Genomic DNA, 23,234 nt, shown 5'->3' with positions numbered 1-23,234 from the left:
TCAACGGTGACACCTAGTGGTCACTTGCAGGTGTTGATCTGAAACAACCTTGACGAGCCATGAAAATTTGTTTTTTTTTATTATTGTACTTTTCCAATATGTGAATCTTGTAACCTATAGGCTCCTCCCTGTGCATAATGTTATTTTGGTCCTGCAAAATGAATATTAATAAAATAAATCAAGCCACAATGTCTCACTTTTTTACATATTTGTATTCAAAAATATAAATTTTTCTGCTGTGGAAGGACTTCGCCTACTTCTTTTTTTACAGATAATTTCTCCAGCCTTTGAAAAATCCTCTCACAAGGGACACTTGTTGCTGGCATGCAAAGATATTTTTTAGCTAGGACATACAAATGAGGAAAGATTACTGCTCTCTCTTTCAAGTAAATTAGTGGATCATGAGTTCTGGGCAAATACGCATCGTTGATGTATTTTTTCACTTCCACTGTGGCATCAGCTGTAGCATTGTGCATCATCTGGGTTTGATGGATACGAGTATCAAAAAGTTCCCATAAAATGCCCTGTGTTTCTACTGGTGTTGATGGTGATGGTGATGGTGAAGGTGATGATGTTGATGGTGATGGATACATCTATGCATACCTTGCTTAGATGGCCCAGCAGTGTCAGTAGCAGGCCTAGGTACAGGGGGAATGCCATCCTCTGCACCCTGCAAAATGGCAGGATGAGTGCTCCTCAAATGGCGCATCATGGATGATGTATTGTTGCAGTAGGCGAGCTGCCGATCACAATATACACATCTCACTTTATTTGGGGTTTCTAAATGGAAATGCTCCCACACCACAGATGTACGGCATCTCTTCTGGGGAGCCTCCATTTTATTTATCTATCCAAATCTATCTAGATATGTATCTCTAATCTATCTATGTAATTAGATATATGTATCTACAATCTATCATTTAGATATGTATATATATAATATGTTTCTATAATATATGTATTTAGATATGTATCTATAATCTATAATCTATGTATCTATAATCTAGCTATGTATTTAGACATGTATCTATAAATGTATCTATAATCTATGTATTTATTATGTAGGCTATCTTTAATCTATCTATATATGTATCTATCTATCTATCTATTAATCTAGCTGTCTATATATATTTATATCTATGTATCTATTAATGTGTCACTATAATTATACTCTGTGTCTCTAGCCTATCAGTCAATGTGTTGTGTAAATTTAAATGTAAGCCTAAATATAACTAAACAAATCGCACTGTAAATGTCACTATATCACCAAAAATCCGCTATCTCAAAATCAAACTCCTCTCACAAAAACCCACGAGGTCAATATGCGTTGATTTCACTTTTATACAGATGTGCGATTGTGTGGTCTGTTTCCGACCGTGTCAATCAAACGCTGATTCGGCGGATCACACCTGATGAAACATTTGTACCCCTTTTCCACCAAGGCAGAGCTGGTGCTGGTTCGGAGCCAGAGCCTAGTTTCAATTCGGTTCTTTGGTTTTCCACACGCAAAGCACCAGCTCCGAACCAGGAAAAGTGGTTCTTAAGTAGCACCAAATCATTGCTGGTCTAGAACAGAGCCAAGTAAGAACCACTTGCGTCAGGGGCTGGGGGCGGGGTTACCGTGACCAACAAGACGAATAGAAACTTGTGACCGCCATTTTTAAATAGCAGCTAGTCGAGCTAATAGCAGCTCGATTATAAATATCCGTCTATGTAAGTTACGGCGAGCTGCACAAACGCGTTGGACTCCGATGTATTTTGTAAACCCATGAGCATCCATAGTATTGCAACGTCCGTTATTGTTGATGGCTTGTTCGAGATGCATCGGAGCGGCGCGGACCGATCGGAGCTGCGGGAGTGTTTGGAGAACATACGACTCCTTGTGCTTTTAGATCGCTATCGCAGTGTTTTGATGTCATGCGGAGATCGATCTGCGAGAAGCCGATGCATCTCGAACAAGCCTGGCGTACTGTTTGGCGCTACCGCACTAGCGTTGCTGGGCAACATGAGACGTATACAGTGACGTAAGATCTGGCTCTGTTGTGGCTCTCTAGCCGGTGGAAAGGCAAATCGGTTCTTATTAAGCTCGTCAGTCGAACCCACTCTGAACCAGCTTTGGCTCTGGCTCTGAACCAGCACCCGGTTCTTGTTGGTGGAAAAGGGGTATTAGTGAAACACTTCGAGGCTTCGTTTGGCCATAGTCACGTGACATGGGTGTTTTGAATCACGCTTCGAATCAGTGTTTCGAAACATCTGCGCTTCGGGATCTCGCAAAGCTTCGGAACGACTGTTTCGCGTCAGCCATCCCTAGTTAGTGCGCGGATGAGGAGGAGGGAGGGTCTAGCTATCCTTCGTTTTGTTTGACAATACTTTAAACGTCAACAAGTGATGTCACCCGACATCGCTTAGAGCACCTTTAATTTCGCCAGGTTTCGTCCTCCATACATTTCATTCCATGCAGCATTTCCAATTTCCATTTGTCCGCAGAAATTGCGTTTCTACGTAACCTTGGGTCAATCAGCAACTTAGTGATTCAAATGATTCGAGTCACTGAGAAGAATCAAATCCCACAGTCCTAGACCCTCCCTCGGTGGGTGGAGCCAAGCACAATTTGTCCCATTATCACGTTGCGCACATGGCATAACAGTTAGGTTATGGTTATGGCAAGCGTCACACCCAGCTGCGCTTGAAATGCAGTTCGCAGGGACTCGCTTGTACAATAGTTAGGGGCAAACAGTGGCGCGGAGCTCATGCTTCTGCTCCTGCTCCACTGCTGTGTCTCCCCTCATGCCCCAAAATACCAATAAAACAGCAGAAGGCGGCGATGCATTAACAAGTCGAGAGCCTTTTACTGTTCGCATATTGTAACTCCTGCACGGACCAAAGTAAGCACTGATAAATTGTAATGTTCTATCAGCCTGTTGAAAATGGGCTTGTTTTTATATATCGCTGGATCTGCCATCCCCACCGAGGCCAGTGTCTATGAGGTGAGAACAAATCTTAAATGTCTTGTTGAACTTTCCGGTTGTTTGTGTCGGTTATGTATAACGCTACTGTTGGGCTCTGAATGCACAGTGCACACTTCAGGTTCTGCCATGTTGACTCGCCGGTTGAACATTATTCATGTTATCCTCACTTTGTAGCACATGTTAATAAGTTTGTGTTATTAACCGTGTCCACTCGTCGTTTTATTTATTTTGCAATCTGATCTGTTTATTAGAGTCTTGCGTGCTGCTAACCAATAACGTTAGTCTTGCGTCAAGTCACCGAAGTCTGAAACTGTGTCTCAAATCCTAGTTGGCTGCTTGTTTGACACGATTTTGGACATAACGATGGCCACAATGCTGTCTAGGTAGACACCTCCCTATGTTTTGGAGACACGGCCTAAACCTGCGCGGGACAGATTCAGTAAACAAAATCTGTAGTATTAGCAGTGTCTAACAATTCAAATGTCACAGATTTCGAGACTTTTATAGTGGTGTTTATAGTAGCTGATTTGAACTAGTTGTAAATTACCAGTTGTGTTCAGAATATGATTCTATGAGCATTGAAGTCACTATCTAAAGTCGTAAATGTGTCTAGCACACGTATCGTGACACGTCTTTCTCCTTTACAAAGGTCTATGGATTTTGTAATCGCTGTTGAAAATAGTGCTGAGCCCATTGTCTGTAGTTCAGAAGAAGTGAATTTATCACTATGTGCTGAGTGAAATGTTATTCAGTGATTTTTTCCTTCTTGGCCTTTGAGGGATCATGTAGCCTAGTCTACATAATCTTTTTGATTAGAGTACTTGGCTCGTCAAATATCTTTTTATCCAGTAAAGAAGTGCTGCAAGGTGCAAAGTGCTGCAAAATGCGCACCTTACAGCACGTTATAGCACGTTATTCAAATTTATGGACTAGCATAACAAAATCTGACAATTAGTGTGAAAGGTCCCCAAATGCCTTCATTGTTCTAAAAAATAAATAAATATTGTTTTGTTTTCTGGTCACTGCACTACGTTTACATGCAGCCAATATTTGGGTTATGGTCGGGTTAAGGTCACTATTCGGGTTTCTGAAACATTAGGAATAACCCGTTTATTATATATTTAATTTATATAACCCGTTTATTATAACCCGCACGGTTAGCTTCTGGACGTACGGACAACCTTGGCCGTGTGTCCACCAAAGCGTTTTTTCACGCAGCTGGCATTGTTTAATAATAAACATTGTTTTTTGATTGGACCATATAATGGGTAGGACATTTGTGTCTTTATCATTCAATCAAAAAAGAAGTTGTTTCAAACAAACAAACAACAGAATCAATAAAAAAGTCACTTCAATGAAAAGATAAACATTTTCAAATATAGAAAATCGTTTTTGAATGTAAATACAATATTTGAGACTCCAAAAATTGCATTTGAACACTTTTTTTTTATTATTGAAAATGTTCTCTTTGATTGAAGTAATCTTTTTTGTGCTTGGGCCATACATGGGTAGGACATTTGTGTCTTAATTCCAAAAAAGTTGTTTCAATCAAAGAAAAAACTGTTCAAATGCAAAAAAAAATTACCCCGTGAATAAAAGAAGTATTGACGAGAATGTGTTTTTTTCAAATTGTTATTTTTCAAAGTTCAAATTGTTTTGATTGAATCATTTTTTTAAGTGAAAAAAGTTTTAAAGTTCAGATTTTTTCGTTTGAATCTCTTTTTTTTTGAAGTGCAAAAAGTTTTGAAGTTCAAATTTTTTTGATTGAATCATTTTGACACAATAGTTCCGCAGTGGGCGGGAGTGACGATCTGCGGCTGGAGTGCCCGCTTGAGCCTCTAGGGGGCACTCCGTCCTAGTTTATTGGTTCCTTTATGTTTTACCCTGGACTGATTATGGTTTATTTGTTGCACCTGTTTTAGATTTAGCGTCCCTGATTTAAGCCTGAGTTTTCCCTTGGTTCGGGGCTCAGTATTGTAAGTGTCTGACTGCATCAAGTGTTTGCCTAGTTCCTTAGTGTTTTCCAGTTTCGTGGTTCCTTAACTCCTTGCCTGTATCTGGTCTTCCCGTTTGCCTTAAACCTGCATTGTATGTTTGCTGATCTGGACTGCTTACCTGGTTTTGACTACTGCCTGTTCTCTCGTACCTGTTTCTGGATCTTCCTCTCAATAAAGCCTGCATTTGGATCACCACTGTCTGTTTACACCGAGCAGTTCATGACAGAATACTGAGCCACTACTGATCCAGCGGCTGAGAGGAACACGGACCTCGTTATGGATCCCACAGCGCAGATCGTAAGCCTCCGTCAAGGAGAACGTCCTCTCAAGGTTTTTGTGACAGATTTTTTGAAGCTCTCTCGTCAGTCCTACTTAGATGATTTCTGTTTAATGATTTTCTTTCGGGGAGGACTGTCTGAACCGCTCGGCTCTGCTATACCGTTTCCGAGTTCAAACTGGACTCTTACCCAATATATTGACCTGGCCCTTTCCATGAGCGGTTCGCTTTTTACTGTGGAGTTTTTGGAACTTTTGCTTCACAGAAGACCCGACGATTCGCCATTTTACAAGGTACCAACTGAATCCACGCATCAAGTGTCTCCCGGTGAACCAGCGCTTCACACGTGCTCCGCCGAGTTTGCGCTACATGAAAGCTCAGTTGAACCAGCGCTTCGTAAAAGGTCCTCCAAATCCACGCAACATGTGAATCCCGTCGTTCTAACACTTCACGTGAGCTCCGTTGTATTCCTGCCTCAAGAGTTTTCTACTGAGTCTGAGTGCGTGCCAGCCGAGTCAAGTGAGTCAAGTGCCGAGCCAAGTGAGTCAGGTGCCGAGTCAGGTGCCGAGCCACGTGAGTCAGGTGCCGAGCCACGTGAGTCAGGTGCCGAGCCACGTGAGTCAGGTGCCGAGCCACGTGAGTCAGGTGCCGAGCCACGTGAGTCAGGTGCCGAGCCACGTGAGTCAGGTGCCGAGCCACGTGAGTCAGGTGCCGAGCCACGTGAGTCAGGTGCCGAGCCACGTGAGTCAGGTGCCGAGCCACGTGAGTCAGGTGCCGAGCCACGTGAGTCAGGTGCCGAGCCACGTGAGTCAGGTGCCGAGCCACGTGAGTCAGGTGCCGAGCCACGTGAGTCAGGTGCCGAGCCACGTGAGTCAGGTGCCGAGCCACGTGAGTCAGGTGCCGAGCCACGTGAGTCAGGTGCCGAGCCACGTGAGTCAGGTGCCGAGCCACGTGAGTCCAGGTCCGAATCTAGCCTAGTGAGTGAATCTAGCCCAGTAAAGAGCCGTCGCAGAAGGAAGAGGAGGACTCGCTTGCCTCGCCAGGCTCCGGAGGGCGTCCCCAGACTCCTCGCCCTGCCGGCCCCGCCTCTGCGCCTCGCCCTGCCGGCCCCTCCTCTGCGCCTCGCCTTACCTGCGCCTCTCAAGCTTCGGGAGCCTTTTCCAGTGGCGGTTTCCAGCCTGGAGGCTTTAGCTTCAAATTTCCCCAAGAACTTTTTTGGGGGGGGCAGTAGGTACCCTAAGAGGGCCATGGAGGTGGCGCTGACATTGCCTTGGTTCTGCTATCTCCACCAGAGCGTCCCATGCCGCTGGTCCCGTCCAGTCCCGAGCTTCCTATGCCGCTGGTCTCGTCCGGTCCTAAGCTTCATACGCCCTGGTCGCCTTCCAAGTGTGCTCCTCCCTGGTTCCCTGCCAAGTGTGCTCCGCCCTGGCCATCGACCCTTCCTTCTCCGCCGTGGTCTTCGGTCCACCCTGCTCCGCCCTGGCCTCCGCCTCGTCCTGCTCCACCGGCCCAATTGGGTCCGCCCACGCTCTGCGGCCCAGGCCCGCCGTGGCTATGTCCTGGTCCCGTTCCCCTGCACGGGCCTGGCCCTCCGTCCCTCCCCCAGGGTCGCCCTCGCTCTACCCCCCGCCTGGGTTGTTTTTGGAGCGTATGGAAGCCGCTCCTTAAAGGGGGGGTTATGTGACGATCTGCGGCTGGAGTGCCCGCTTGAGCCTCTAGGGGGCACTCCGTCCTAGTTTTTTGGTTCCTTTATGTTTTACCCTGGACTGATTATGGTTTATTTGTTGCACCTGTTTTAGATTTAGCGTCCCTGATTTAAGCCTGAGTTTTCCCTTGGTTCGGGGCTCAGTATTGTAAGTGTCTGACTGCATCAAGTGTTTGCCTAGTTCCTTAGTGTTTTCCAGTTTCACGGTTCCTTAACTCCTTGCCTGTATCTGGTCTTCCCGTTTGCCTTAAACTTGCATTGTATGTTTGCTGATCTGGACTGCTTACCTGGTTTTGACTACTGCCTGTTCTCTCGTACCTGTTTCTGGATCTTCCTCTCAATAAAGCCTGCATTTGGATCACCACTGTCTGTTTACACCGAGCAGTTCATGACAGCGGGTGCTTCTCTATTGGTCAGACATGTTTGATTGACAAGTGTCTACACCAACGACATCTTTCTGACAAAGAAGTCATGTTCGCCACTCGCCAGCAAGCTTTTTGCCAGGAGGGAGTGGAACTTCACGTTGAGGAATTTTTGTGATGGTGTTAGGTTAGATATCTAAATATATTCAGACAGGATGGCAAAGTGCGCGAACGGCTAGTTGATAATGTTCGCCGATACACCCCCCCACCACCACAGCAGCTTGCTATGTGCTAGTGCTGTGTTATGTTCTACTAAGTAACGTCATTAGTGCTCAAAGAACAGAAAAAAGCGCTGTCTGTTTAGTAGATGCTTTTATTTTGAGAGCGGGATATAGGCTGCTATCCCCCCCCCCCCCTGTCCCCGTGTCGCTCACGTGGCAAATATTGCGCATGCATGTTGCTAACTCGCAACAGCTGCGCTCTCACTACAGGGGAACTACGGCAACCGTGGAAGCTCAAACAAGTCGATCTACTCTTTTTGAGCTAGTGTGTGCAGTGTGCACTCATTAGACAAACTGATATCAGTTTATGGATACGTATTTATGGATGGATAGATAGATTGATAGATAGAATTATTGCACACACATAGATAAAGAAATAAATAACAGATTGTTTAACTTGATGTATGATTGTGTATTTATTGTCATTTTCAGCAATAGACAGCTAAATACAAAATATGGAACAGATTATTCAATTCCTGAAAATAATCATGACCACAACTGCGTACATCACTTGGTTTTAGGGTGCTAGGTGCAAGATTGACTATAAACCAAAATTACAAATAATTGGAACACTCATTTGATCATCAGTTCACTACCCCCTGTACTTGGCCGCTGCAAGGCTCACAGAGATAGATCAGTAGCTTCAGGAAAATGAACTTCACGGCTGCTCCCTCCACTTGCTGGCAAAAAGCTTGCTGGCGAGTGGCGAACATGACTTCTTTGTCAGAAAGATGTCGTTGATGTAGACACTTGTCAATCAAACATGTCTGACCAATAGAGAAGCACCCGCCCACTGCGTAACGTTTGTGTCAAAATGATTCAATCAAAAAAATTTGAACTTCAAAACTTTTTGCACTTCAAAAAAAAATGATTCAATCAAAACAATTTGAACTTCTAAATTTTTTTCACTTCAAATGAAATGATTAAGACACGAATGTCCTACCCATGTATGGCCCAAGCACAAAAAAGATTACTTCAATCAAAGAGAACATTTTCAATAAAAAGAAAAGTGTTCAAATGCAATTTTTGGAGTCTCAAATATTTTATTTGCATTCAAAAACGATTTTCTATATTTGAAAATGTTTATCTTTTCATTGAAGTGACTTTTTTTTATTGATTCTGTTGTTTGTTTGTTTGAAGCAACTTCTTTTTTGATTGAATGATAAAGACACAAATGTCCTACCTATATGGTCCAATCAAAAAACAATGTTACTTCAATTAAAAAGATTGCTTTAAACAAAACAAAACGGACTTCTATCAAAGAAAACATTTTCAATCAAAGAAAAGTAATGTTCAAATGTATTTTTTTGAGTCTCAAATATATTTTTTCTTTGATTTAAAAGTTTTTCTTTTATTGAAGTGAAGTTTTTTTTAATTGAAAATATTTTTTTTGATTGAATAATAAAGAAACAAAACTACCTCCATAGTGCTGCGTCTCGCCATGTTTACTTCCGGTATATTGCACGCGGGTTTTTGAATGCGCCGAGCAGTTCCTCTACTCAAAAGACCAAGATTCCTTGTGAATAGAACATGCGCAGAACACAAATCACTATGGGGATATGCCGATACGCGTTTACATGACCAAAAATTCAGGTTAGAAAAGGGGTACCCCAGGTATCATATCCCGGTTTTAAAATCCGGGATATAAGCATATTCGGGTTTTTGCCGATGGCCGTGTGTGACCGGGTTATTGCTAATATCTCGGTTTTGAACGGGTTATTGGCTGCATGTAAACTAGGGCTGCACGATATTGGAAAAAAATTACATTGCGATATTTTTTTCCCAACGATATATATTGCGATATTGCGAGCCAACAATCCAGGCTAAAGTCAATAATTACCATTCCAATGATATCAATAAATTCACTAATAAGCAAGCTGACAAAAAGGTCACTTATGTTTTATTCCAAAATTAGAACATATTTCTGTAAACAGAAAAGCAGAACAGATTTTTAAATAAAAAAAGCAGCTTTACACCACCAACCCTCTGATTGGTTTACAAAAATATAACTGAAAATATTTTTTTTTTTTATAAAACAACTTATAAGCATTTTGGTTCACAATCTTTTGTTTTTAAGTCAACTTTTCTTAGCCAAAGTGCCAAAGTAAAACAGTGTTGGTCATCATCATAATGGCTAAATATATGAAATAAACAAAATGAAATAAAACTTTAATACATTTTGTATTAAATCTTCTAAACAGAGTATTAGAACATATTGTAAACAGAAAAGCAGAACACATTTAAACAGCAGCTTTACACCAACCCCCTGATTGGTTCAAAAAAATATAACTTAAAATAAATATTTTTTTATAAAACAACTTAAGCATTTTGGTTCACAATCTTTTTTAAGTCAACTTTTCTTAGCAAAAGTGCCAAAGTAAAACAGTGTTGGTCATCATCATAATGGCTAAATATATGAAATAAACAAAATGAAATAAAACTTCTCCTAAACTGAGTATTCTTTAGCATGATGCATGCTTATGTATTCTGTATGCTTTGCTTACTCAAGGTTTTTAGCTAAGAACACAAGTCTATCAACCTTTGCAGGCTTGAGACAGGTTCGTTGGCAGGTGATGATCGTTGGCAACATCCTCCTTTTTGTAGCCGAAATAGTCCCAAATAGCTGATTTTGACTTTCTTTTTGGTACGAAATCATCCTTTGCTTGCGGCGGATTCTCTTCGTCGCTCATTTTTAGCTACAGGATTGCCAGAGAATGTTGGCTGTGAGCGGTGCCGGTGACCAGCAGCACAGCGAACCAATCACTGTGCAGGCACGCGGAACGTGCATGTCACCCCAGCAACAAGCCATACAACAAACTCGTGTTTACTGTGTGCTACCGTTCTCTTAATACGTCCGGGTGCTACCATTCTTCACATCGCATGTTCCGACGATGTGACTATCGCGAATGCGCACATCGCGATGTCGATGCTAAAACAGAATATCGTTCAGCCCTAATGTAAACGTAGTCCTTGGTGCATAACTTGGAAATGTGCTAAAATCCACAAGTAGAATGTTTGTACATAATTTTGATTTTATGATTATTTTTTTAGTAATTTCCTACGTGTTGTGATGTGATTCACATTTGATATAGGATGGTGGTGCTTTTGCTTTGATGGTTCTGAATGTTTTTGGGATGAGAGTTGTTCCTAAATTACATGAGCAGGTTCTAGTGTTCTAATACAAGGTACTTGTTTGCAGGTCCAGTTGAAAGAGATTGCTAAGGAACTTGCAGTAGGGTAAAACGATTTAAAGAAACCTGCGCATGAACCCTGTTGTAGTTGGTGTAACTTGCAGGGGTGTGGTTTGTAGTTCTGTGGGATGCAGACAGACCCTTTTCATAGAATTAAGTAAATGTGAAAGCAGACCAACGTTGCGGGGGGCTCCGGGAACAATTTCACTCAGATTGGACCTTCCAAACAAACTCTGGTGCTGAAATAATTCAACGCAGCATGGACCAAAGACACCTAACTGAACCAAAAAAAGGACGCTATGTCACAAGGTGCAATCCAAAAATTCCCCTCTATCCCTTAATTCACTATTACCTACCTTCACCATATGTACAATGAGCGCGTTTTTTGCTTTTTTGTGTTTTTTGTAACTTTAGGGCACGGTTTTAAAAATGACAGTGTGAACTTTAAGCGAACCAGAGCTAAAGACCAAAAGGTTTGTCCTGACCAAAAGATCCAAGAGAACAGAACTACAAGTGTGAACCGAGTCTAGAACCGGCCTAAATGGTAAAGCTTTTATCCTCAGTGTGAGGGGGTTCCAATTTTATTTAGCCTCACATTTATTTTACTGAACCAAAGTTGCATCTGTATGTCATTAGGGAAATATTTGGTTGCATTTTGTTTTGTGATTTCACTGGAAAAGATTGCAAGTCAGGAAAAAGGGATAGATTGGCAATTTGGCAACTGTCTTTGGTGTGTGGGAGAGAAACTTGCATCGTGCATGTTGTAACATACACCAACAAAAAACTCTTTCTCTATAATTGAAGATGAATGACACAAGCTATTTTGAGTGGTAGAACAAAATTGACCTTTCCAAAAAGTGGTGGGGGCATAGTACACTACATGCTGCCTTGTATACGTATAGGACTAGTCAGCATATAGAATTGCATTGGTTATGCTATGCTATTGGTTCCTTGAAACTTGATGCGCTATAGTATAGACATAATTTTGGTGCCCTAAAAAGTGGCTCAAAAACCTGTAAATGACTCTCTGTACTTAAAGTACTGAAGTAGGTTAACTATAGGCTGGCTGTAGTTCTTCCATCAGATGACGGCATAACCTGAAGATAAACCACACTCAGCAGTTACAAGTTAAACCGAGTTCTGCTTAAGGGTATATTGTGTAATACAGTGTGCATTTGTAGACGGTAGTTCCGCCCTCCAAATAAGAATTAAAATCTCATGTTCACCCAAAAGTCTCTTGAGTTTTAGCTGACTCAGTATTAGTATCATATGCTGTCTCTGATACTCAACTTCTCACTAAGACTGTGGAAAACAATGTTAGCTAGTCAAGGATCCTTAATAGACTGGCCAACATTGCTTTCAGCAACTTCTCATTATAACCGATTAAACTTAATTAGTTTTCTGATATGTTTTCTGGCACTGAAACCGGATATGGATAGTCTCTGCAGCTGCAACAAATTATTATATTTTATTCTAATAAAAAAGCTGCAAGTGCTGAATTGCTATTCATACAGGTCATTCAAAGTAGAATTAGTTCTGAGAAAAGGTCTTGCGTCATTTGTTTGCAGATTCCACATAGCTAGATATTTTGTATTCAGTCACAGTGTAATGTGATTCATACATTTTGTGTGTCTTAAGTGTCCAAATACTTTTTTGGGTCACTGTGTGTTTAATAATATCCAGAAAGAGTATGCAGTCTCATGTTGCAGAGTCGGCATTGGTTAATTGCTGATGTTTGTGGTTGGTGATAAATGACGCACTCAAAGGATGTGACAGTCCTTGGCGTTCTCAAGGGAAAGAGACCGTGTCATGGGGCTACACTTGACCTGCTCCGCAGAATCGAGTCATTTCTGGAATTGTATGTCTACTACGTCTACTTTGGTCTTGAATCTGGTCTTGCTTTTATGGTGGACACTAGTCATTATGCTTGTTAATGGCTGTGTGTTGTAAGCTGGTAAAACAGCTGTGGTTAAAAATAATTTGTGACAATGTTTCAGGCATTATGGGATGATATTTTTTGCCTGTGTAGCCTACAGGAACATTAACTGCTTAAATGCACTGATTATACTGATACACCATAATACAAGATGTAAAAATGATCCCATGCACATACTGAAAACTTATCAAAATTGTGATATGTATTTGGTGTTCATCAACCAATGTTATCCACACAAAGGTACGTGGAAGAGATTGTTGAAAGTCGCTATTTTGGGAGGGTTTTTTTACACAAAAAGTATTCTCGTCACATCGATTATTTTAACTCTCTTTGCTACCTTTCTGGCCCTAAATGGTAACAACGTTGCTGTCTATGAAGGGACAGAAAGTTCTCAATTCCATCAAATATATCTTTAATTTGTGTTCTGAAGATGAACGAAGGTCTTACGGGTTTAGAACGACTTGAGTGTAATTGATGACAGAAATTTCATTTTTGGGTAAACTACTCTTTAATGTAAAAATACATGTCTTGAATATAATTTTGAATTGTGTAAATGTAGTTTCACCATAAATTCTATTCCCACCATTCACGTTATGTTTTCACAATGTAGGCCATAGGGAGGGTCAACAGCAAAAAGGTGAAGAAATGCTGCTTTAGATAAGTTTTAGGATCTAACTAACTGAAACAGAACAATACATTGTATGGCATTGGGAACAGAATGTTAGGCAATGTTTTTGGTAACCTTTTCATTTTATTTTGTACTGTCTACTCCCATAATATTGAGGGAGCATCTCATTATAATGCAGACTTCCTTACACTCCTCTCTCCTGCATGGAATTTTCCGTAGACCAATCTCTGTCCCGTGTGTGTGTGTGTGTGTGTGTGTGTGTGTGTGTGTGTGTGTGTGTGCACCCCTGTTCCTCCCCTGTGTATCACAACTATTGTGCTGAAAGGACTTTCACAAGGCTGAAGGGCTCTGGAGTAGCATGTCTGTACTGCACCAGAAGACAAGAATGGTAGAGAACCTGATCTCTTAACTTTATTTAATCATTAACTGATTCATGAAATGGAACAAACATGCCTTGCCTATTATGCCTACCTTTTGAAGGTTTCTGCTTATTTTGGTTATTTAGGTCTGATCTACCTGTAGTCTTTGTTTTCTTGAGGGTAACATGGTGTCTGGTGCTTAAAGTGTAGATAATTTGGATTTACTGAAAGAGAAAAGAAATTAAAAAGATTCTATACATTTTAGATTTCGCTGTACGCAAGATTGGCAGTTTGATGCTATAAATGTTATGAATGTTTTTTTTTCAGTGATATGACTATTTATTTATTTTTACCCCCATATCTAACAAAGTTATTTCAGGTTGTAAATTTTCATGCGTGTCAGCCCCGAAAAAAGCAATGATATTTACAAATCAATTCAGCACATAATTATTTATCTTGAAAAATATATTTAAACCTTATTGAAAATAAATAATTATTTAATATGTCTACATTAACATGTTTAAGGAAAATATGTTGTTTCTGTTTAAATTATTACGCCACATGACATTTTTGTTTTTCAAAAATGGCTTAGTTTTCTAATTTTAACGTTTTGTTGTTTTGTTTATAATGGGCATTATTATTTAACATTGACCCACTTCTCTGGTAAAATGTTTGATTCAGAGTTTTACCTGACAAAGCATATTTATTGTTTTATTACACAGGTGATTAACCTCTTTACTGTAAAACACAAATTGCAGCCAAATATTGTACTGAATTTTAGAGCAAATAGTTTACACACAGGATTACACTGCTTAAACTGATCTAAACGTATTCATTGTTATAAACCGTTTCAAGTACTTTGGTGGCAGAATAGTACAGTGATGGTATAAGATGGAAATATACTTACTGAATAATTATGGGACATGGTATAATTCTACTCTGTGCTTAATGATAACCATATTTGGATATAGCCTATACTGTACCGTGTTTAATATAGCATGATTGCAGTCCCAAAATCACAGTGTTACCATACCATATCCAAAACTTTTCTATTTCAAAGTTTCTAAAAAAAAAACTTTTTTTTTTTTGGTCAAGATTTGCTGTTCTAGAGATAATTGCTGAATCCACAAGACTTTTTATCTTGTATAATTTTTCTTTTCCAGCAGGTACTTCAATGTGAGGGGGTGAATAATAAAAGCTACGTGTGTGAGACGGGACACTGTTGTGGAGAGTCCCAGTGCTGTAGCTACTACTATGAAATTTGGTGTAAGTGCATATTCATGTTTAATATCAAGGTCACAATGTTTCATAGGAATTCATAAAGGCTCACATTCAAGAATGATGACGAAATAAAACTTCCAAACATTCATTAAACTTCAACCCTACGTAAAATTTCTCTGCCATCAGCTGAAATTCCTGATCGTGCCGATTCCCATAGATTGAGATAAATGTATTTTGCCTGTGGAATTTCGCTGTCCAAGATAAAATGTAACCCAGCCTTAAGAGGTTTAGAAGAACTAAACAATATATATGCTGAAAAGAGGAAAAGGCTGTTGTACAGGAAGTGAGTTCAGCTTAAGATGCTCAACCTTCTGCAAACTGGAGTGAGAATGACATGAGTCTCGCAAATACTTATTATGTGTGATCATATGTGCACAAGCAGTGGTTTTAGTCTTAGAGGAATTAGTCAGGTTTTAAGTAGCAAGTACAAAGGCATACTTTAAATGTTTTATTTGGTTTCCGTGTGGGATTATTCCATGTGTTTTTTTTCAGGGTTCTGGCTGGTGTGGGCCATCATCTTCATCCTGAGCTGCTGCTGCGTGTGTCATCACCGCCGCACCAAACACAGACTGCAACAGCAACAACGACAGCACGAGCTCAACCTCATTGCATACAGAGAGGTTCACAACAACACCTCTATCCCCTTCTACTTCAGTAATATCATCTCTCTTATATACACATTCTGTTTTATTTGCTACTTCCATTCATTTAACAAAGAACCTAGAAAAATAAGGAATTTAAAAATCAATGTAATAATGCCTATTATTTTAAAGCTCAAACATATTATGTTTAATAATAAACATAACATATTCTAATGCTGGAAAAGCTTCTATTGTTAATATGAATTTTCTTATATTAATACTCCATTCAAAAAAAATATTTAATTGGCTAGATTTTGTGAGTGCTTGTGTAGATTAGAATTAGTTGGCTGTCGAATGATTCGTTAAAAAATCTGGGGCGTCAATCGAATATTTTAATCAAATTAATTACCTAATATGATTTAATTAAATGAATCACTTATATCAACATTAAATATATGCGACTCTTTGGCAAAATGAGTTGTAATGTGCACAGGCTATTTTCGAACTATAGGCAAAACGAGTGAAAAATGTCTATTTTGAGGTTTTCCCAAAAATGAGTTAATTAAGTCCTCGTCTAGTGACCCCAATGCTCCAAATAGCTATTAAACATCTGAAATGATCTTTATTTTAACATTTTTTTTGGGAGGAGCACCTTTCCTTTGTAAGGAGGACGTCTCAGACGCGATCCTGATATACACACATACACAGAATTAAAGTATTTCAAAATATCTGTCTTGGCCAGTATTCACGCAAACATTATCTGTTATGTCTTATGTGAACGTTTGGTTAACTGTTGGGGAAAAACATCTGATGTGTAACATTATTTTAGATCCGTGCGGTACATTAGGTCTAGTATACAGGCTGTCTGTTAATCTATTGATTAAACTATTGTGGTATAATGGAGAAAAGTTATATTTTTGCTATAGATATATAGGAAATATTTGGTTTTGACTTGTGTGTGCCAAATTATGTGTTATTACAAGTTTTTTTAAATAATGGTTGTTAAGTGATTTTGTTTTGGAACCTTCAGAAAACTTTAACTTGATTTTTCTCAATTTACTTTGCTGACTCTATCGACTTCAAACAGGTGCAGCCATTTTTGGTCTGATTCCAACAAATCATACATCATTTTGAAAAGTTGCTTATTGTGACTCGTTTTGCCAGCACAGGTCACATTATAGATTTGTATAAAGTGAAAGTGAATGTGACATGACGTGAAGGCCAAGTATGGTAACCCATACTCGGAATTTGTCCTCTGCATTTAACCCATCCAAGTTAGTGCACACACATTAGGAGCAGTGATTAGTGAAAAAAGATGTTCTCAGAAAGCTGTCTTTGATGGTCTTGACCTGGTTTTGCTGATAGATGAGAAGATTCGCTTACACCTACAACTACCTACTCGGTAGATGCTGCCTTTTGTTTGTTTCAGTAAGAGCACGTGTGAAAGACTTATCAAACATTTAGCATGCAAGGTTTGATCAAAGTCCCTTTTTGAGCCATGTAAGCAATGTAGGCAATAGGCATGCAAATATGTTCTCTTCTTCAAATCTCCGAAACCAGTTTGTTAAGATTCCATTTCAATGTCACACAAGCAACACAATCTAACTTTTTTTTTCTTCTTAGCTCAAACTTAAGTAATAACTGTTTAGCTAAACTGGCACTCACGTTTAGCATTTATTGTCGTTTCTGCAGTTAAAAAGACAAAGTTGAAAATTCTGGCTATACTTTCGTTATTTTAATAATTTCTTTATTGTTATTTTATTTATTGATCACTTAGGGTTATCTAATTTAACTATTTGTGGCTTGCGTTTTGAATTATGTTCCCCTTCACTTTAGGCACGTTGCACACATTTGTTCTGCATCTTGTGACTTGATTCTGACTTATTTAGTTTTGGATTTTTATTTATTAGAAAGGTAAATTCTGTTCTAAGTTAATTCTGTAAATTAATTGATTATTTTTTGGTGCATTGATGTTGCATGTGAAATGCAAATCCTGTCTGCAGTGTGGCCTTTCTACAGTTATTTATATTATTTCTTAGTTTTATTGATCCGAAATGTTTTTATACATTTTCTTCTATATCTTTGTGTGATGTTCTGTACATCGCGGCTTTAAAATGTTAAAGCCCCGCCCCCTCCACAACCCCACACACATGATTCGACTATAGGGAAGACTTTGACGATTCTGATTCGACTATGAAAATCCTTAGTCGGGGACACCCCTAATATATATTAACGTTCAAATGTTTGGGATCGGTAAGATCGTTTTTGAATGAAGTCTCTTATGCTCACCAATAAGCATTGATAAAAAAAATACAATAAAACTGTACAATTGTTAAAATATTGTTAATATATTTAAAAATGTAATTTATTCCTGTAACAAAAGCTGAATTTTCAGCAGCCATTACTCCAGTTTTTAGTGCCGTGTCAACTTTCAGAAATGATCTGGAAACATTTCTTCTAGTGAATGCATCTACCAATTGAATAAATATAGATGCCATTATAAAAATAAAAATAAATTTCAGGGGGAATGATCGATGTGAGTTATAGTTTTAATCTAATCTGCCCCGACAGGTTAACACAAAAGACCTGTTGGTCATATTGTGAGCTCGTCACATGACAATAAATACATCAGTTGTTATTGTTCAAAGTTATGTGCCTTATAATTTTATGGCTTTTTATTATTAGGGGTCCAAGCACTGAAAGCGCACAGACACCCAGCCGTCTGACAACTAGGTGGTGCTATAATAAAGCAATTTGCATTTTGGATTATAACTTTGGAACCCTAAGGGCTACAGACACTTTTCTCTCCCCTGGATCATTGAGTCAAGCCAAAATCTCAGATTTTTGAAGTTTCTTAAACTACTTTTCGAACTCCTCCTAGGCCGTTGGTCCAATCTTCACCAAAATAGACACACAACAGTTAGGGACAGTGTTGGCATTTTTTTTGGCAAAAGAACCTTGATTTGTCCAAGCATTGTGAATATATAAGTTATTTAATGTGTGAGGCAATGCCCATTTTTATGAGTTGATGCAATCATTACTGCTGATCGCAATGTCCAAGCTTAATGAAACTTGATGCACAAAGACAAAAGGACAATCCGAGGACACACACTAAGTTTCGACAGTTCTGCCAATAGGGGGCGCTGCAACTAAAATCATTTATAACTTCGTACCCGTTTGATCCATGAAGTTGAAAATTGGTGTGCATCTTCTTTGGTGGACATCCTAACATATGCTCTAATATGACTTGGATAAAAAACATGGCCGTCAGCAGCTAATCAAATTTCAGTGGCTTATACCAGCAAATCTGAATGGTCTACCATTACAAACGTGGATATAGTTTTCATTTAACAAATATACCTTGTATAGCTCATAAAATTATTTTTTAATAATGATAAAATGTTTTTATCATTAAAATGAATGATAATGATAAAATGGTTTAATAATGATTAAATGGTCTGAATAATCTACAGAGAGATTTGAAAATTTGAGTCTGGAAAAGTAGAGAATTTTGAAATTGAAAATGTGTAGGAACCTTGCATTAGGATTTACATTTCAGAATTAAAATACTAAAAAGAAAAATGTAACAAGGTCAATTTAAAACACAAAAAGTCAAAACTATGACATACTACAGTATTGTCAATTATGAGATGGTGTCAAAATAAAAAAGGTTGTCATAATTTTGACTTTTGTTCTTTTGTGGCAGAAATAGCCTTCCATGTGAAACTCAAATAGGTTCGGAAAACCATGAGGATAAGATAATGATGACCATGTTTTCATTTTTGGGTGAACTATCCCTTTTATAATAGTAAAAACTGTAGTTCTTTAACCAAAACAAAAGTCTGAATTAAATTCTCACAGTGGTTCTCAGACATTTTCTTGGCTTTTTTCTCTTTCAGGATTCCTACCCAACTATCTCCTTCCAGAATATGAGGAAGCGGTGCATCGTCCTGCTACGCCCCCTCCCCCATATAGTGCCTTAAACACCGGACCTCCAGCCTACACCAGCCCCTTAACCACTGACCAGCAGGATACGCACTGCCCACCCAGACAGACCACTCCAGTGCCCCCTGCATCTGACACGCTCTGTTCCAGACCCAGCCTAGAAGAGATCCATACCTCCAACGGGTTCCACCGCATAGACGAAAGCAAGATCGAGATCGAGCGAAGCAGGTCCACGCGGAGTCCTCTTCCCTCAGAGCAGCCTCCCAGCGTCGACAAACAGAACGAGTGCAGGAAGGTGATGCCTGATGAGAAAGAGAGGATTCTGGCTAGACACCGCAGATTTACGGGGGACTCTGGGATTGAGGTGTGCATTTGTGGGCGAGGCTTGAAAAGCCAGGATTTCTGTGAGGAATGTGACCTCTATTCCTTCGAAGAGGAAAATCAGGGCCGTCTATCCCCAGAAAACAGAGTGGAGTGTGGAGCATCTCCACTGGCCCAATCTCAACCTCATCCTGTTTGCCTCTACTTGCATACTATAAATGAACAAGAGGGTCCTCACAATAACACAGAATCTTAAAGCTGAATACTAGAAAAAGCTCAATGAGATGGTGAACGAAAAAGTGAGATATAGGGAGCATACTGATGGAAACGATTAGATGTTATCTACATCTTTGTTTTATGCACAAAGAATCTATTTATGCAGTTAAAAGCCCAAAAGTGCACAAGGATGGGCTCTACTTGCTCTACGAGACTAAGTACCACATGTGCTGCTGTAATGGCACGTTCAATTCCTCCTGTGAGGTGCGTATTTATGAGTTGAGAAGTCGTAATTACAAAGTCAGGTGCGTTCAAAGTGGTCGGAGAAAGATGCCGTTGTGCCTTTTCTACACGTAAATACAGCAAAATGATGAACAAAGAATGCACATTTTATTAAGGTGCTGTAAACTGAATCATAATAATACAATACAGCTAGTTTTCGTTTTTCTCACTGACACTGGGCTCAAAGAAAATCCAGCTTCCCACTTTGTAATTACGACTGTGCATTCATCTCGTAAATATGATCTTTCAGACAATGACTTATAACCATCATAAACCACATCCACGGTGCTTGGTGAAATTCAGGAGTTTTCCGTAAGGGCGAAAAAGTTCCCCGCACAGAATCTGCTTTTATTTAAGTTGGTCGTGTGAATTGGCTGTTCTCCAACAGAAAGCTGCTTGGTTTTAAAGTGACTTTTGTGTTCGCTGTGCCTCACACATCTCTACATTATTGACAATGGACCTTTTTTGCCCATGAAATACCTTAACTGTGCAGTCTTACGATTGAGACGCTAAATACATAAACACTGGTGTGCTGAACTATCAGTTTTTTTAGGACAGTCGGAGAGAAATGTAAAAACTGACGGAACGTGAAAAAAAGACATGCTTTTGAGGCCCCTGTTGACTTTCCCTAATATAATGGGACAAATTTGAACGGTGTTTATTACGTTTTTGTGTTGCACAATCAGATTGTTCTGAATGAATCCTATTCAATTAATTTTAAACAAAGTATTTACATACAGTCTTAATTCACATATTGTCTGTGGTGTTTTTGCTGCTGTAAGCTCTGATGTATGTGTATTCAGAACCAGTTTGATTCTTAAATCTAAGCTTTCACAGCCAAAGTAGGCTATATAGATGACATGGGACAATTGTTAGCATTGCAGCTTGAAAGTGCGGCGTTATTACTTGCCATAATTTTCGGATTGTATAGAAACACTACATGTTGTATGTTCCTTTGAACCTGTAGGGATACAAGCCTTGCCAAAGGGAGTTTTCGTTAGTACACAGACTGTTGGAAGTCAGGTCTTATAGCTGCTTATCCATTGATGTAAGCTACAAAGTAAAATGAACTATTTTCTCACTGAAACATATTTAAGTGAACTCCAAAGACAGAAACATTGTGATATTTTTTTAAAAATTATAATATGGATAATTCTATTTGTAAAACATGTCTTGATGAGATTGATGCTATTGCTGACACATATGGGTACATAAGGCTGTATTGGTGTAACATGAATTGCTTCTATTCTTTTTGCACTCTGTTTAATCCACTCTTAAATGCCATTCACGGTCCAGTTGTTCAGTACCATCTTGGACATCAGCCTAATAGAATATATATTTTTATGTAAATACTTTTCTTAATGAAAGCTCAAAATCTGTGCCTTTTAATTCTCACATCATGTACTTTGGTAACAATTTAAAGTGCCTTGATTTTCTGTTCATATGCAAACTAATGAGCCATACTTGTGTAATTATAAAATGATTTATTTTTGTATTTCTGCACCAAAGTAGCTTCAGTTTTAAGTTCCTCCATGACTGAAGCACTCTTTTAACAAATAATTTATTTCGCTGTCCTAATGAATATTATTACTAGAGAGATGTGCTGCTCTTACTGGTGTCTCTGTGATGACAATCTAATGTTAGAGCTGTGCTTGGAGACAAATACATATGAATCTTTCTCTGAAATATTAATAAGCTGCTGATTTTCAAAAAGTTATAGATACTCGGAAGCATTGTGCACACATGATATGAATATGATATAATTTTGTACAGCCTACAATTCTTTTGTCTAATATTGCAATCATCCAATCATTTGAGTTCTGGCTCTATTGTTATGCAAAAAACCTAATCGTGACACTGTATATTAAACAAATCAACACAACATGTGTCATTGTTTTCCATAGTTTCCTGTTCATATTATCTGCAGGGATTTTGATTAATTCCTGTCATGTGCCATCTTTGAATCAGTTCATTTACCCGATCCGTTCAGTGACCCTTTCTGTGGATTTAGTTGGCGTGAAGATAATGGTGGATCTTTAAAAATTACAGTGTTTAGTGAGTCACAAAAATGGTTCATTCATTAGTTAAAAACACATTTGTTCTGATCATGACCAAAACATGTCTTATCAAAATTGCATGTTTACACTTTTCTAATTAAAATCGAAAGTGTTTAAGCGCTTTTTCCTATTGTTTTACAGTAGTAGGGATGACCACTATAGGATGACCACTATAGGACTAATTATGAAATCACAGCTAGAAAAAAGAGACTATAGTTGACACAATTTAAGGCTAAAATTATTTTCCAAAATTAGCTGTCTAAATATGATCTGACCTTTTTTCAGGGTGCCGTCATTTATAATTGACTTTGTCCTATTTTTGGCAAATTGCCTTAAACCTCACACTCATTCAGATGCATTTTCACTTGCTGAAAAGTAGTTCAGCTAGTTAAAAAAAAAAAAATTAAAAAGCTTTATTAACATTCCATTTAATCTTTTGTTGCTATACTACATTTGGAACTTACATGTGAAATTGTCAAAAACTTGACACAAACTGAGATGCAACTTCGCTGCCTGGAATTATCAATGATAACTGAGAGACGGACAAAGAAATGTTCCCCAAAAGCCTTTTGTGTCATATTTGACATTAACATGAACAAATGTAAAAACATTTTAACATTATAAAATTATGTATGAATGATCAAGTAAACCCAAGTTGCTTGTTCATCTTCATTATGTTGCTTGTTCATCTTACATTTACTTTATGGTTTTACTTGATAAAAAAAAAAAGGATGAATCACCAATCAGAGGACAGAATGCATGAAGTTTTTCAGCAAAGTTTTTTCATATTGGATAATTTATAGGCCCTAGACATTTGCCTATTCAATATGATACAGTAGGCTAATA

General features: G+C 38.9%; 1 protein-coding gene across 6 annotated transcripts; it reads left to right on the top strand.

The window, feature by feature from the left end:
* The first annotated feature begins 1,623 nt into the window (after positions 1-1,623).
* wbp1lb (WW domain binding protein 1-like b) lies at positions 1,624-22,213 on the top strand. 6 transcript variants are annotated; one of them, XM_077246707.1, is made up of 5 exons: positions 1,648-2,987; positions 13,672-13,734; positions 14,869-14,971; positions 15,479-15,640; positions 19,467-22,213. In XM_077246707.1, exons 1-5 carry the CDS (start codon positions 2,928-2,930, stop codon positions 20,087-20,089), a joined length of 1,011 nt encoding a protein of 336 aa, XP_077102822.1. In that variant the 5' UTR covers positions 1,648-2,927; the 3' UTR covers positions 20,090-22,213. The 6 variants fall into 6 exon arrangements, with proteins under 6 accessions (XP_077102824.1, XP_077102822.1, XP_077102825.1 ...); XM_077246712.1 differs by having other exon boundaries at positions 2,641-2,987; positions 13,566-13,734; positions 14,872-14,971; XM_077246711.1 differs by having other exon boundaries at positions 2,646-2,987; positions 13,566-13,734.
* Positions 22,214-23,234: the final 1,021 nt, after the last annotated feature.

Source organism: Siphateles boraxobius, unplaced genomic scaffold, assembly GCF_051911475.1.
Source record: "Siphateles boraxobius isolate OS27281-9 unplaced genomic scaffold, OSU_SipBor_1 29, whole genome shotgun sequence".
Classification (NCBI taxonomy): Eukaryota; Metazoa; Chordata; class Actinopteri; order Cypriniformes; family Leuciscidae; genus Siphateles; species Siphateles boraxobius.
This window is presented reverse-complemented; position numbering and strand designations above follow the sequence as displayed.